Below are 16,854 nucleotides of genomic sequence, written 5' to 3'. Positions count from 1 at the left end.
CCAAACTAATACTCTAGAATCAATTATTTTTGAAGTATAGAGATCACGAAGTGAATTTTGTCCATTCTTATTAACATGTTTAGAGAGCTTAAATATCTATCATTTATGCTAAATCTTGTTGGTAATAAACTCATCAAATCATGATAAGTTTGTTAGTTTTCACAATAATGATCTTAATAGTCACATTTATCATAATTCTAATTAATTGATGATATAAAACTTTTTACTTCGACAATAAATAAAAATTAGACTCTTTAAAAATATTTACTTTTTAATATTTAACTCAAATAATTTAGAGTAATTTTTAATTAATCAACAAGGCCAATTTTTCTTAAACCAATAGTGTACCAAAATTAAACTCAATTTTTTAAAGTCATCTAAGCTTCAATTACGCCTCTTTCAACCCATTTTGTGTTATGTAGCATGTGAAATATATGGCCAGACTGTCCATGAATCTGACCTTTGTTCTTATTCTCATCAATCATTCTCCAATTTAGTAACCTTTTCAATTTCATCCCATTTTTTGTCATCACATGTGAAATATAAACTTGTTCATATATATATGACATACCTTACAACATGTAGTATATGAATCAATCAATATTCATAGCAGCAAAACTAGTCATGGAAGCTCCAAGATTCTTTGTGGCCTTATTATCATCCTTGTTGCTTCTCATGATTAGTACACAAACAAGCTCAGCTCAACTTACTCGAGGCTTCTACAGAAACACATGTCCCAATGTGGAACAGTTGGTTCGTTCTGCTGTAGAGAACAAGTTCCAGCAGACCTTTGTGACTGCTCCTGCCACTCTTAGACTCTTCTTCCATGATTGCTTTGTGAGGGTGTGTAAGCCTTTCTATTTCATCACTTCATGGCATCGTGATTATTATCACGAATATAAGTTAATTTTAATTAAGGATAAACTTATTCTTTTACAAATATTTTTGTAGGAGTTTATCTAAACAAATTCTAACTATATTTAGTGCTGGCTTAGTTCAAATAACCATCGACATGCTCCTTTTTTGCATTCACTAGTGCACACAAAATATAGGATAAAACTTAGATATAGGTTCATAGGTGATTTTGGTATTATTCTTCAAATAGAATTAGATTCAGTAGTTTATGTATTCAAGGTTTCCAATGCCGATTGTTGAGGTGAATCTTCAATTCTGATAACCGAACATACAATTGTATGTGTACATGTAGAATTGTATCTAAGTTTGTGGTTGGTGAATGTATGAAAATGCAAGAGCTTCTATATATATGTTATATTTATTCATTGTTCAATGATTTTAGTTTATAAGGGTTTTGAAAATGTTACTGATATTGGTTTTATGTCTACATAGGGTTGTGATGCTTCCATTTTGCTTGCAAATAGTAAAGCAGAGAAAGATCATCCTGATGACATTTCATTAGCTGGGGATGGATTTGACACTGTGGTTAAAGCAAAGGCAGTTGTTGATAGTGATCCTCAGTGTAGAAACAAAGTCTCTTGTGCTGATATACTTGCTCTCGCTACAAGGGATGTCATACATTTGGTATGATATCATATGACTTTTACATTGATTTGATTTGCTAGGTGAAGTTGCTCATAAAATAGTTCCATATTGTAACTCTAAGTCTAATCCAAACTCAGAAAATCCTAACATTGCACATTAGGCATTATTGAATTGTTCCTGTTGATATTGCATAGACCCCAAAATGAAATGAAGGGGAAACAATTCTACATGTTCTCAATCTTATCAATAAACAACTAAACTAAAATATTCTATAAGAATTTTGTTAGAACATGCCGACAAGTATTTTACTATCATCCAATCATAAAATTATTGATTTTTATAATAATTATTTTAAAAAATATATTTAAAGTAATTTTTAATTAATAGTGTAAAAATCCTTACAATTACAACATATCAAAATTAAACTCATTTATAATGAACCAGGCTTACTGGTGGGAGTAGATAGATACACGAGAGCTTAAGTTTGATACTTATTACTACAATTGTAATCTTTCTTATTGAAATAAAAAGCTCATTATTTTATAATGCTTTCCCAATATATGCACTGTTATTTAACAATGTTACGTGCTAAACATTTTTCAGTATGCTAACCTGCATCACATTATCTAACAACACTATCCTACAATTGCATAATGCAGACAGGAGGACCATTTTATGAAGTTGAATTGGGAAGACGTGATGGAAGAATATCTACTATTGCCAGTGTTCAACACGGTCTTCCTCACCCTGATTTCAATTTAGATCAACTCAATTCCATGTTTAGTTTCCATGGTCTCTCCCAGACGGATATGATTGCCTTATCAGGTAAATTCACTAACACATAGTGACAGAGATATGTTATTTCATTAATCAAGTAAAATGAATAACATGTAAATTTAATTATAATACATCAGTGTTATCAGAACTGAACCGGTCATCAACTCAATTAAAGTATTGGTTTGGTAGCTTATTGGTTGAATTAGTGAATTTCTAGTTGAACACAAGAACAAGTGTACATAACTAATGTTTATTTGTGTCACATTTTAAATACACATATTATTTGTCACATTTGAGTCAATTATTCCATCGCTCACAGGTCTGGTTCCAGATAATGTAAAATCTTTACAAGAAAACTAAACACCCTTATAATATAGGTTGTCAATTTTTGTTTAGTTCTTTAAGAAGCCTGAAAATGATGTGTTTTGTGTTAGGTGCACATACAATTGGATTCTCTCACTGCAACCATTTCTCAAAGAGGATCTACAACTTCAGCCCCAGAACCAGAAATCTAATTGACCCAACACTGAACTTAAAATATGCATTCCAACTTAGACAAGCTTGCCCTTTAAGAGTTGATTCAAGAATAGCCATCAACATGGACCTTGTCACACCTCAAAAGTTTGACAACCAATACTTCAAGAATCTCCAGCAAGGAATGGGGCTATTCATTTCTGATCAGGTGTTGGCTACAGATGCAAGGTCAAGGAACACAGTCAACTTATTTGCATCAGATGAAAAGGCTTTTAACAATGCTTTTGTTGAAGCTATTACTAAGATGGGAAGGATAGGTGTTATGACAGGAAGACAAGGGGAAATAAGGTTTGATTGCACCAGGGTGAACTAAGAAAGTATCATGTTGGTATGTTCTTTGGAATAATGTTTGGTGCAAAACATCAAGACTCAAGTCATCTCATAGCACTGGCAGTGTGAGAAATAATAGAATTAGAGAGGAACAATGAATTTTATTTGACAAGTGAGACTAGTTGTAATAAGAGGGTGAGAATTGTGAAAATATGAAGTAATGTGTGAATTGTGAAAGTACAGGGGACTAATATGATGCAATAGAACCACAACTGTTTATAGTAGATGTTAACTCAAAAATCTTGTGTTAAAACAACAAACGATCCCTAAAGTTTTAATAATGACAAACAAAAAATTTTCTTTAAACAAAGTTAGCATTCTTCAAAGATATGATGCTTAAAAAATGAAGTGTTCATGATGCAAGCATGTCTTTTATGGACAATTAGTGACTTCTCTAATCTTGGGATGCTTTCTGCATGGAATACTTATATCTTGCCCATCTTATAACTTTGATGTAATTCCTAATCATCTGCCATGTAGTAAAAATGGTGTTTTATGGGTAATTGTTGATTTTTGTTCTAGAAAATACATGTTTTGATTGAACCAATTTAGCTTTGATAGAATCATTGAGGATAGAGATCAACCAAGACAATTATGTGGTTCATAAGTTTTAGAACATCAAGAATATAGAAAGTCATATTTGAAAAAAAAAAAATCATTAAATAATCAAAAGAGAAGTCATAGAAAAAGCACTAATATCTATCAAACTCATCAATGGAAGTAGAAAAACATTCTTTAACTTCTATAGTCATCGTCACTATTCCTACTATCATCATCATTGTTACAATTATCGCTGTCATTCTTATCACCATTATCATATATGAATCTTGGGCTAAAAAATATTAAATCAAAATCTACTTTGTTTTTTTAGGAAGAATAGTGATAATTGATAATGAAGTTTGAATGAACGACGATATAAACTCTACCAACTTAATCCTAGTGGCTTAATCACTACCTTAATTTATTCTTAAAAGACATTACATATAAAATGAGGAGAAATAAAAAAAAAATTGCATAAGGTTACAAGTAGCTCCACCCTTGAGTCCTTGACTTGGCGAGCCAGTAGTTTATATTGTACGATAAATTGTATAGCACTTTAAATCACGTTGTACAAAAATGAATAAATGTCAAATTGATACAAATAATTGAATCGTTGATTTTTCCTCCCTTTAGTTTATTTTCCTTTCTCCAATTATTATCAGAGAAATTGAAATGAAGCATGCCTTATTTATTTTTCCGTTGCTATGTTTTCAGTCCTTAGATAATAAAGACTTCACAATCATTAAACTTACTTTAAATTGGTTGCTCTATTATTTTGTTTTTATTTGTCAAAATGAAAGCATGCTTCATAGAGTGATATCATATCATGAGGGTGACACAGGTTAAGTCTTTTTATTCTTATTAGTTAAGATTTGAGATTAAATCTAATTTTCTTTATATTTTATATCTTTTTATGCAAATTTGTATTGAGATGGAATATGCGATTTATAATCTTACTGAAAATCAGCAAAGAAGTTGATGATTGACTCTGATTTTAGATAGGTTTTACATTACTGTAATAAAAACTTTTCTATTAAAAAGAAATACTATGGTCTATGTTTTGGCCGTGTTGCTTGGTTTTCATCTTAAAACATAGGTTTCATACAGTCACCTTATGTGGCTACTAAGGCTAATTAAGAAAAATGGAAGAGAAAAAAAAAAAGAAAAAAGAAAAAGCAAGATGTTTATGTGAGAACGTTGATTATTCATGACAATAACTTACATGTCAATCGTCATTATTATCCGATGTTACAAACAATGTGGGGTACTGCACTTAGAATGAACTACCATTTAGTTGAAACATATAAAGAATTATATCTCATGAAATTACTAAAGACTTTTGGCTTAAAACGACATTATGGTATATTATTGGAGTTTACTATTTCCTTAATGACACCCACGACATTATGGTTTTCGAAAAAATGTTTTTGGGTGTTGGGTAATTTTTTTTATAGAGAAAATTGATTATGTACGTAAAAATTTTATGCTATTATTCAATTATAACTTTTTTATTTATTACTTTTACAATATAATCGATTCATGATTTGATTTCTATGCCCTAGAATAATAATACTACAGATTCACTTCTTACCAAAAATTAAAAGAATTTAATTAAAATATGTTATCAAAGAAAATGTTTTTTATATTGTCATTTAATCGTAACTATCGATAAAAATGTTAAATTTTATAACAATATTATTTTAAAAAAACATTTAATATCTAGTTGGATTTGTTACATTAAGAGTGTATAACATGACATGAGTTTTTTTTAAAAATAAACCCACTTTTGAAGAGTTTTTTTCAATGGAAAAAAACTTACTGAAATTAGATAAAGGAGATTGCCTAATCAATTGTTTGAGACAAATTAGTGTGTGTTTGGAAATCCGTGAAAAACTACTTAAACGAAATTTTTTCACTTTCCGATACAAAAAAGCTAAAGCAACTCATGTGTTGCTTTTGGGTTACGTTCAACGTAACCAAAAAACAAACACACCCTTAGTATTTCCAGGTTGTCAAGTAGTTAGCCTTATCAAGGAAAGAAAGACACAAGGCCAAAGTTTTGCAGACAAGAATTTGCATAACATTATCTTGTGTCTTGAGGTCCCATCAATTAGCAAGTGTTCAAAATATTTTACTCAGAAAGGACTAAGGTTTTTAATATTCATCTCAAACAAATTGCTTTGAATCAGGAACACAATTAATCAATTAAAAGATACAATTTCTGGGTACACAATAGTGCATTTGTAAGGGACACAATCTGGGAGAAAAATTTCAGTACTTCTGTACTATTTACATCTCTGACAGATGCCACTCTTAATTAGACAAATTTCTCTATTTCTTGTCACATTTTTTTTTCCTTCTTAAAAAGTAACTATACAGTATATATGTTAAGTGTCATGTTTTTGTGATTTTAATAGGAGTACATATTGGATACTCCTGGAAAACTGAAATTTTTTTTCCATGATGAGTAAAGGAATGATGTTGATATCCATTTTTGAGATGTTGGCACTTGCTATGTGATGCTCTTATCCTACTTGGTGGTGGTGCATATTATTTTTTCTTTTCAAAACAAGTTTCAGAATAACATCAATTTCAAAACAAGAATTTGGGCATAGAAGGAACCTTGAGCATTTTGATTTGATAGTCTTTTGAGAATGGACATTCCTTGTATACTTAAATTTCACATAAAGTGCCAAGTAGTACTAGGTTTGGCTTTTACAGTAGGCATTAGTTTTGAAAATCATTTGTAAGACAAGAAAGTAAATTAAGCAGCACATCAAACTTGATCACTCTACCTATTTACAGAAAGGGACACTCAGGAGTGGGAGTATAAGTTATCCATTTATTGGAACAAAGAAAAAAAAAAACTAATCTAGGAATCTGAACACATGAACCATAAAAATTCAGTGGAACTTCATTCTGGGATGCAGATTGCCTCGCTCAGGACAAGTAAATCTGATTTCCAGAAACTTCTAAGAAGACTGCATATTTTATTTTACATAGTAAACAAACAAGTTTAGCGTTGATCAAATCCTGTTGACCAAATACCTTTCTTAACTAAGTATTACGCCTTTCTTTTTCTCCCAGTGGTTGCGGTTGTGGTTTCCTTCAATGGCAAAACCAAAGGTTAGAGATGCAAGAAAAGGATACGCCATACATCGTCCAGAACCTTTATTACTATTTGCTCTTTGCTCAGGAAGCCATTCTGATCCTGCGGTAGATTTCTGGTCTTGCTAAACTTATTGCTTATTTGACAATGTTGAAGGATATGTACAAACCTGCATTTTTAGTTGTATTTAACCTCTTCTCCTGGTATCTCAAGGAAACAGAAAATCCTATCTCTAAAGATGTAGTTTCCAAAATGAAACATTGTCTATAGGTCTGAATATAATGATTTGAACGAACGAAGATTTTCAATAATAGAAACAATGAAACAAGTTAAAGTCCTATTTAAGCTTTAAACCTTGAGAAAGCCAATGGGGCCCCTTTCTCTCTTGATCAAATGTCACACTGGAGCTGCTCATAGGGGTGGTGGGGTCACTGCAATCTCCCACCCTATCTGATTGGAAAGAGAGAGAAGAATTTAGCTCCCTAGTTTTCCCATTTGGTGAGTCTGAGCACCCTAGTGGAAGCAAATAAGGTTTCTTGTTATTATTCTTCTTAACTTGGCTCCCTCCTATACTTAAAGTCAAATCCACTTCCATGTCTTCATTAGAGGCACCATTGCTTATTTTACATCTTTGAAGTGCATTGTTGGAGCTAGGTCCTGCCTCAGTTTCATCACAGCCACCAAAAATGTCTCTCTCTGTAGGCCTTTCAAGATCAAAACCCCTTTGCCTCTTCATGGTCTCTCCAGAACAGCTTCCACTCCTTTCCTTTGAGCATTGATCCTCTCTCAAACTTTGAACATGCCCATATGAAATTAGTGTAGTTTGTTGTTGTTGTTGTTGTTGAAGGAAATGAGGATGGCTTATGTGTATGCCATTCATGGGGGTCCAAAATTTCTTTTGTTTTGTTTCCTTTCTTAGGTCCTCCATCAGCATCTTTTGCACATTGTATACCCGGTGTAGTTCCCTCACCTACAAATTCCAAACACTCATAATTGACAACTAGTAATAATAGCTTCAAATTCTTGCATACCATAATGTCCTTTTCAACACAAACAAGATTGACAAAAATAATGCTACATATGGTGTGTGCTAGAAATTGTGAACAAATAATTAATGAAAGCATACAGAATTATTGAAATTTGGCCATGGATGCAGTACTGATGTCACAGAATGTAGGACATCATCTTACATTGATTTTGACATCAGGATGGTCACGGTCAAAAGTATAATGATTGTACGTTACTAGCAATTTATTGTACAGTGCCATCCAAAGATTAATAAAAGGTTTCTCATTCTGTTGGATTGAAATCACATGTCTCTCTTTCCTTGCTCATTCCATAGCCCCCAATCAAAAAGTAACAACACACGGTTAAAAAGTAACACATTTGTCAGTTTTCTTTTCCCTTCACATGTCACTTTTTGATTGGGGTAATAGGAAAGATGGATGAGTACTTTGGTTCCATTTCTGTTGAGGCATTGGAGTGTAGGTAGTATTTGGTTTGAGATTTTTTTATTTCAGTTTAATTATAATCATATCACTTTATTTTTATTTTAAAAAAATGTTTATACATGAAATAGCAAAAACAAAAAAGTAAAAAAAAAAAAAAAATTCACTGTTTCATATATAAACTTTTGGTAAGAAAGAAAAAAAAGTTACACTTTTATAATTAAAAATATTTTCTCAAACCAAACAACACCTTAACCTTTTAGGAATGGAACCATTTGACCCAAATCCATTAATTCAACCAATGTAGGACACTAATGTGTTATTCCAACACATTCAATCAGGAATGAACATGAATTTAGAACCAAAGCAAGCCTTCAGATCCACCCTATGACATTTTCTTCATGCTATGTAACATTTATTATACAAATTGAATTGCAACCAGAATTTTGTATTGTTAAGATGAGAAGACAAAGCTTACAACATGTTACATAGATGTGATACCTGGTGTTTGAAGATGTCTTCATGAATCTGCATTGTCTTTTTGATAGATTCCATGTTGTTTCTGTCAAACATCCTATCCATTGGATTTTGCAATTTATTCACTCCAATATTACAATGGTTGTTACTTACTCCTTTGTTCTGATAATGCTCCCAGATATCCACACCACCCACAATGAAGTTGTTGCTGTCTACTGAGGATGCTAGAAGATTTATGGAATATTCAACTTGAGTTCCCATGCCTGTAAAAGAAATTAATACTTTTTAATTTTTCTCTCACTAGACTTCAACTTCTGTGCCTTGTGAGTGTTGAGTAATGCATCATAAATTGTAAAAATGCTTTTATTTTGCCTATGCTTAACAGAAATAATGAATGAAACATGTTTCTTCTTTATCTGTTTCCAGTGTTGATTAGTAATCTCAAGAAACATCAAATGATAATAGGAGCAGGAAACTCAGATTTTAGGATTGTTTAACAGGTAACCATACCATAATTAATTCCTTTGCAAGTGAAGAAACTAGAGAACTCTCATATGGAATATAGAAATCCAAAGAACTAGTCATAATTAGCTTCATATCATGAGCAAACATTAAATTGCAAGATTTTTTTGCTTCCTTTTTAGGTGCATAGATGTAGAGTCATATCTTGCAAAGGTACTAGTTTGATGTTTGAATAAATATGTCAAAACAGGGGCAACTTTACTAAACAAAAGTACACAGGGGACAGAAAATTTGCGTAGAAAGGTTCAAAAGTGTAAACAAACTTTGCCATTATGCTGAAGAAGCTTGAAATAATGAACATTAGATGTAGGCATTTATGTGGGTCTGTCTGTGTAGGAAGATAGCATCAATAGCCATAAGGCCAGGCCCATATCAGTGATCTTGATTTTCTATTCCTAGAAACTAGCCACAAAGAAGTGTTCATTTCTCATTGTTCCTTATATAGCTAGGCTCAGGAAAAGAAAAAGAAAAGAAAGACAAAAACTAAACTTAACAGAAGAATTCAAGAAAACCAAAAGATTTCACCATTCACACAGACAAGAGAAGTTTAAATGTCAAGGACATGAACAAGTCAACAAAATTTTTTCTTTTTATGTTGCTGTTGGAACTTTTTAATGCGTCAACATGGATGGGCATGAATACCACTTCCAGAATAATCAGAAATGGCTTGCAATTTTCTCAGTTGATGATATACTTAAGAAGCATTAAATCTGAGAACTGCAAAACCTTCACACCTTATTTGTTTGGAGACTCCACACCAAAATGGAAAAAAGAAATGTTATCATTAAGAGTTGATGCTTGCTTTAAAGTTGATATAAAAAAGATCACTTGTTGTAAGAAGTACCCAAATTGCAGCTTTCTCTGATGAAGTTCATTGAGCATCTTCCTCCCTCATGCCAGCATTTTTTCCCATAGGTTAGTCGTACTACTAATAAAACCAACACTAACATAAGAAGTGGCCAATTCTCTCATGATTCTCCTTGAATCATGGTTGAAGGAAAAATTGAAGGAAGGATCAATCCAAGTAATGCACTTCAAGGGAAATTTGGAGAAAGCTCATAGAAACATCAAAACTTTTGGCTGATCAATTCAACCCTCTACTTAGACACAAGAAAGCAACTCAAATTTTGAAAATTGAATCATGGGGTTAATAATTAGGCTTGACAGGCTGTGCGAGAGGGAAGCAAGGGAAAAGCTGGAGCTGCAATGTGTCTGTTTATGTGTGAGTGGCTGAATGATTTTGAGAGAGAGAGAGAGAGGGAGGGTAAGGGATGTTATAACGTGATATGAAAAATATTTTGTATTTGTAAACATATACTTAGTTTAATGTATTTTGTATATTTGTAGTTCAGTGTAATGTGGGAAAGGATAGGAAGTGGGGACCACAAAGTTGCATATAATAAAAACAAATGACACTCCTAAACATGATGCAATGTAGGCCAGTGAACAAGATATTCAGGACTTAATCAAGATATGCATGAAGAATGAAAGTTAGGGCTATTGCTACAGAGGGTTTTGGTACCATTTCTATATCAACAAATAAGATATTGCTGCACCTGATTTTGTAGAAGGAGACCATTGTGGATGCTAAGGAACCTTATTAAAATAACTTCATAAATAAATAAATATCAAACTGAATGGAAGCTTTAAGTTTTCCTTAATGAGTTGTCAGTAATAATTGTAGAGAGCATAAAGAATTAAGATGGAAGGATGAGAAACTTCCCACCCCAATGGATCGTTGAAGTGCAGAATAGCTCTGTGGGAACTTAAAAAATTATAAAGAAGAATGTTGATAAAAAAAAAAATATCAATAGTATTGGTTAGAGAAAAAAAATGAATGACTTTTTTTTAATAATATGAAATTATAATCCAATCTAATTGGATCGGTCTAAATAGAGATAAAATATAATTTTTAATTGTAACTTCATATTCAAAATCAAGATTAAATCACAATTTTTAACTTAAGTATTAAATAACTTTTATGGAGAAAGTTATAATATATCTTACTCTTTTCTTTTGTTTGAATCAACATATATTTTAGATGGAAGACATTACTAATAAAATTAATATGGTGGATAAAATTCTTTCTCCAAATATACTTGAAACTCAAATACATATAACAATAATTTTTTATTAATAAAAATTACAATGATCATATCACAATTTAAACTTAAAACTTTATATATATCACTCAAATTTCGTTATTAGATTGAACTTAATAATCTATATTTTTAGATTGAACTTAATAATCCATATTTTACCATGATTTAATATAACTCAAATGTAGTTAGTAACAAAAATTACTCCATCTACTCTCTATTGTAATTTTTAATTTATTTTATACCTATTGAAAAATTAATTATTTATATTAAACAATTATATTTGCATATCATTTATTAATATGTTTTTAAGGTGTCTAAAGACTGGAAAAGTGTTGAAGATTATCAGAAAAAATAAGGGCCACACATAAGCATGTGTGTTGTGAATTGTGATGCATAGATTTTGCTATGCAAACATTGTGGTTTGATGATAGATATATGCCAGTCTGTGGTGTTTTGTATTTTAGTAAGTTAGGCCTGAAGAGTAGTTCTATGGTGGGGCCTTAAATGCTTTCGAAAATTGCACACAAAACAATGCACACGCATGCCATACTACTTTTCTGCATTAATATCATACACTTCGGATTCTTCTTTGCTCTTCTTGTTACCATTAACTATTTATCCCTTATATGGCTACAAATAGGTCAAGATCATTCCACATAGATCCACACTTCAGCTCGTATCAAATCAGGTTACTTCAAGTCAAGTCCTTTTATCAAATGAATTACGTCATGAGTTTTGTAAAAATATATTTAGTTACAAAAAAAAATTAGTTTTAGTTAGCTTATTTAAAAAGTTTTTTTTTTTTTTTAATATTTTAAGTTTAATAGACTCACTATGTTATATAGATATCCAACTAAAAAAAGTGCTTAGATATAAAAAAAACACACTTGTTCACGAGGTCAACTTAGACATGAGACGAACAAAATTTTTGTTCTTTTTAGTTCTTTTAAAAAAAGATTTACATTAATATTTATATAATTCTTTTAAGACCCATAATTTAAAAATAATTTCTTTTGTATTTTTAAAAACTTATTCTAAAAGGTCTATATATAACATATATAAATATAATTATTTTTTTTCTTCAAGATTCATCTTTAAAATATTTTCTTTATCAAAATATATTATTAGTAATTTTAAAAAATTTCACTTTAAGATTTGTTTTAGACCTAATAACAATTAGGTCAGTCATGTTTGTTCAAACTCTAAATCCTAAACTTGATAGCCAAACTCCTTACTCATAATTCAACTCCTTCAATAGGTGAACCCTCTTTGTTCATGGTTCAACCACTTCAATAACTAAATCTCCTTGCTCATGGTTTGGCTCCCTAAATTATCGACCCCTACCCATGATTTCTTTAATAGCTAAACTTTTCAATTGGTACTCTAGATTTTAACAGTTGAACCCTCACTTAAGATGGTTGAATAATAAGAACCCCCCCAATCAATATAACTAAATAAGAAAGGCAAAGATATAGACAATTAAAGTTGTTAAGACAATTAACAAACTAAACAATCATTAGATATCTATTACCTAATTGGTAATTGGAGACAAAAGTCTGCAAGTTTAAGGCTCGTTGTGGAATGTATAAACAAAATAATGGATATCTAGATAAGACTAATGTTAACTAATTTATTATTAACACTTAATGCTCTGAGTCAAACCTAAAGTGTCTTTTGTAAGTACTAAATCTTTCAAAAGACTTTGCAACTAGTTACTTGTTAAGAAGACTCATGAGTGAGGGAGCATTACAAGAGAAAAGTACCTTTGTATCTTAAGATAGGTATGTGACACTCTTCTATCCCAAATAATTAAATAAAAAATTTAATATGTAACAAATTTTTAAATCCAAAGCATGTATAATATAAAGTTTCTTAGTTATCAATTCTTAGTAAAAGGCTTCACAAATCTTTTCAACAATTCTATTAAATAAAATAAAATATAATTAAATATTATAAAAAAAATTAAAACAAGGTACAAACCGCCTATTTGAACAAACTTCAACATTAAACATTATTAATTACCACCTGAATAATCCCAATAAAATACTAAAAGTATAAATTTTTGCCCTAATGTCACATTAATCAAAGCAAAACTCTCAGATAAGTGAAACTCTAAACTTCTCCATTAAATACATCTTCTTGTACTCAATCTATTCTTGCAAATTGCGATCAACCCAAACTCAAGCAACACAAACATAGAGAATGAGAGTACATGTCATTCACACCCATGTATGAAGCATAATAATGGACACACATCTACCACAAGTACATCTCAGAATACATATAAATCTCCATCCACACATCTACAATAATCATTGTCAAACATTCATTCATCATTTATAATTAACAAGTCATACAATTTACCTCAATTATAAAATAAGACTCGTGTAATATATGCTCCTAACTCTACATGCATATGGTACCAATTTTCTCCTCCTCCTCCTTATTAATACAAAATAGTCTAGGAGTCATGGAACGAAACCACCCATCAATAGTGTAGGGACCACCAATCAATAATGATCCCCTTGAATCACCCTCAATTAGGGAATGTCTATCAGAGTCTTGTCGAAGTATTACAACTGACCATGGTAGTCGCTTATTCCCGTTAGAGCTTTCCCTACTGTAACACCTTGGTGCATAAGTAGATGACATATGATATCCTACTTGCATAGACTTGTATTATCCCATGAACAAAATATGAATGCATGAGCTCAATAATCACATTTCAACCACACAATATGCAATAACTCACTTCTTTATTTGTCAATCCGCAATACTGGACTTATCCATCTCATCTCATCTCATCAAATATTCATCATATCTCAACATTTTATCCTCATTGCATTATTCATCACAACATGCAATATCACTTTTCAACAATTCATTACATCAATTGAACGATATGTCAAAATAAATTTTCATACAACCTCATCAATATTTGTAATTAAGAACTCATCATATATCAATCAACTATTTACACATTATTACTCATTGATTCATTTGTTTAGTTCACAATTTTAATCCCTCCTCGTGACTCCTCAATTATCAATTAATTCATTCTAAATAACATTATGTGAAAATGATGTAGTGTTTGATAAGGTTAGTGTTAGGATCACTCGAAGACCAGGTAACTCGAAAAGCACATTCAGGAGTTTCAGGAAGTATCAAAAGTTCAAGCTGTCCGTATTCAAAATACAGTCGAAAAAATGAGTCGAATCAAACCGAGAAGTGCTCGAAAGATGGAAATTACTGAAGGTTTCCAAGTAGTGAGTAGTTATCTCAGAACGGTTAACGGAAAATGGATCGAAGTGAAAAGAAAAAGAGTGGAACGAGCGGTTACATTCTAAAACCACCTATTGGGCATAGTGGATGGCAGTTACCTTTCCATGACGCACATGCACTAAAATTAATCACCTTCATTTGACTCTATAAACACGAAAAAATATGTACTTTCAAGAGGTCGGAAATTTCATACTCACATTTCTGTAAGCACTCTCTGCCTGCGCATATGGCTTTCGTGCACGCATCTGCTGGGTATCAATTTCTTGACCACTTTTCTTTGCTTTTTAGGAGTAGAATTAGCGTAGTTTTCTTAGTTTATCTCGTTTAAACCCACGTAGTTGTATTACTTCAGCATTGTAATTCTGGAACGTTATGTAAGTTGAACCATGATTTGTATTGCAAATATCTCAATTATTCATCCTGTTCATCTTTACATTTATATGTCTGGAAATTATTGCTTGTTAATTATTGAAGAATCTTTAGAAACAAGTAATCACTAAATCTTCCTACTACTCCTCTTCTCGTTTTATAAGACTAAAACTCAGAAACATCACATATCTAAATTGAAACGTTTTTCGTGCTAGTCTAAATAAAAAGAGCCCATAAAACTTAATTCCACCGTAAACAAATTGGCACGCCCAGTGGGACTGTTTAAATCTAACATAATTGGACTAGTTTTGGGTATGTATGTTGCATGAGACTTAGGAGTGGAAGAACAATGTCTACGTCTAATAGAGAAACAGGCACTAACAACAATAATCACGTAGATGTAGAACAAGCAAATTCTAATCCTGATAATGTGACTAATGTAACCAGGGGGGCAACGTCTTCATCCCCTGTGTTACTCGAAAACACAGCTAGGCAAACAAATGTTACTCAGGAACTAGCGAATGTCACTAGGGAGTATCCCTGGGGTATGCCACAGAATTGGCGAAATACCCAACCTGTGCATGTCGAAATGCCAATACCGCTAATAGGACCCAATTCACAAATGCATGTATCCCCACATGGTTATAATCCTGGGCCGAATGGCATGGGTTTTGTTATGCAAGACCCGTATCAGCATATAGGAACAAGTCAGGAGGGTTTTTTGATTCGACCAGGGAGTTATATACCTACGGGTATTAGTAACCAAGCCATGATGGCTCTTCGACAACAAATGGACCACAGTAATCATGACATGGTCAATTTGCTGTCAACACAAATGCATAATATTATGACTCCTCTATATGAATTGATAAATAAAATTGGAGATAAATTAGGTGAGGGGTCACCTTCGAGAGCCATGAGTGGAAATTTGAATGAGATGGAAAATCATGGGGGGCATGAGAATTTTCACCAGAACGTAGTTCGACCTAATAGAAACCCACAGGATGACTTAGACCAAATGGTAGAGAGGATACTCAATAAACATGGATTCGATATAGGTCGAAATGAACGTCCATATTTTGTGTCAGCCTTCCCTGATTATATCACACAGGTAGAACTACCCCGTGGAGTAAAAGTCCCAAAATTCTCGAAATTCGCGGGAGAATTAACTGAGTCAACAGTGGAACATATAGCTAGGTACGGGGTTGAATGTGGGAATTTAGCAAATAATGAATATTTGAAAATGAAATATTTCCCTAGTTCATTAACCAAGCATGCTTTTACATGGTTTACCACTTTGCCTCCTAATTCGATACATACTTGGGTACAGTTAGAGGGTAGTTTCCATGAGCATTTCTTTAGAGAAGAAATGAAGGTTAGTATAGTCGATCTAATGAACTTTAAAAGACAAAATAATGAAAAGTTAGATGACTATTTAAATAGGTTCAGGCAATTGAAATCTCGATGCTATACTAATATACCTGAACATGAATTAGTTAGAATTGCAGCAACAGGATTAGATTTTTCGATACGCAAGAAATTAGTAAATGAACAATTGAGGGACATGGCCCAACTTGCTGAGAAGGTGAGAAGGATCGAACAAATTAAATGGGAAAAAGAAAGGTTGAGAAAATTTGACAAATTTGTTCGAAAAGAGAAAGTAGCGTATTTAGAAAAGTCTGATTTTAGTGAAGATTCTAATTGTGAAGTTTCGAGTGAAGATTTTGAGATTAATTTAGCAGAACTACGTCCCGAACCTACGTACCAGTGTCAAATGCTAAAACCAGGGGGTAATATGGAAGGGAATTCGAATAAGAAATACAGTTTCGATATAACCAAAGCAGAAAAAATATTTGACATCTTA

General features: G+C 32.0%; 2 protein-coding genes across 3 annotated transcripts; one reads left to right on the top strand and one right to left on the bottom strand.

Annotated features, from left to right (window-relative positions):
* Positions 1-409: 409 nt before the first annotated feature.
* Positions 410-3,365, top strand: LOC109804405 (peroxidase 16). The gene is made up of 4 exons (XM_020366223.3): positions 410-843; positions 1,348-1,539; positions 2,160-2,325; positions 2,712-3,365. Exons 1-4 carry the CDS (start codon positions 589-591, stop codon positions 3,122-3,124), a joined length of 1,026 nt encoding a protein of 341 aa, XP_020221812.2. The 5' UTR covers positions 410-588; the 3' UTR covers positions 3,125-3,365.
* Positions 3,366-6,293: 2,928 nt separating this feature from the next.
* Positions 6,294-10,550, bottom strand: LOC109803214 (uncharacterized). Of its 2 annotated transcripts, none has more exons than XM_020364687.3 (4): positions 9,972-10,550; positions 8,740-8,978; positions 7,145-7,760; positions 6,294-6,959 (listed from the first exon to the last, which is right to left on the bottom strand). In XM_020364687.3, the coding sequence occupies exons 2-4, from the start codon at positions 8,974-8,976 to the stop codon at positions 6,928-6,930; spliced, it is 885 nt and encodes a 294-aa protein (XP_020220276.1). In that variant the 5' UTR covers positions 8,977-8,978; positions 9,972-10,550; the 3' UTR covers positions 6,294-6,927. The 2 variants fall into 2 exon arrangements, with proteins under 2 accessions (XP_020220276.1, XP_020220274.1); XM_020364685.3 differs by having other exon boundaries at positions 10,082-10,549.
* Between the last annotated feature and the right edge of the window lie 6,304 nt (positions 10,551-16,854).

Source organism: Cajanus cajan, chromosome 1, assembly GCF_000230855.2.
Source record: "Cajanus cajan strain Asha chromosome 1, NIPB_CcT2T_4, whole genome shotgun sequence".
Taxonomy (NCBI): Eukaryota; Viridiplantae; Streptophyta; class Magnoliopsida; order Fabales; family Fabaceae; genus Cajanus; species Cajanus cajan.
Note: the sequence above shows the minus strand (reverse complement) of the source record. Positions and strands in the feature narration are given on the sequence as shown.

Coding starts and splice junctions, on each gene's coding strand:
- LOC109804405 (XM_020366223.3), top strand. CDS start 589: ATGAATCAATCAATATTCATAGCAGCAAAACTAGTCATGGAAGCTCCA. Junction 1,540..2,159: donor CAAGGGATGTCATACATTTG/GTATGATATCAT, acceptor TGCATAATGCAG/ACAGGAGGACCATTTTATGA. Junction 2,326..2,711: donor GGATATGATTGCCTTATCAG/GTAAATTCACTA, acceptor GTTTTGTGTTAG/GTGCACATACAATTGGATTC.
- LOC109803214 (XM_020364685.3), bottom strand. CDS start 10,187: ATGTTAGTGTTGGTTTTATTAGTAGTACGACTAACCTATGGGAAAAAA. Junction 7,761..8,739: donor AAGACATCTTCAAACACCAG/GTATCACATCTA, acceptor TGGAATTTGTAG/GTGAGGGAACTACACCGGGT. Junction 6,960..7,144: donor GCCCCATTGGCTTTCTCAAG/GTTTAAAGCTTA, acceptor CTAAAAATGCAG/GTTTGTACATATCCTTCAAC.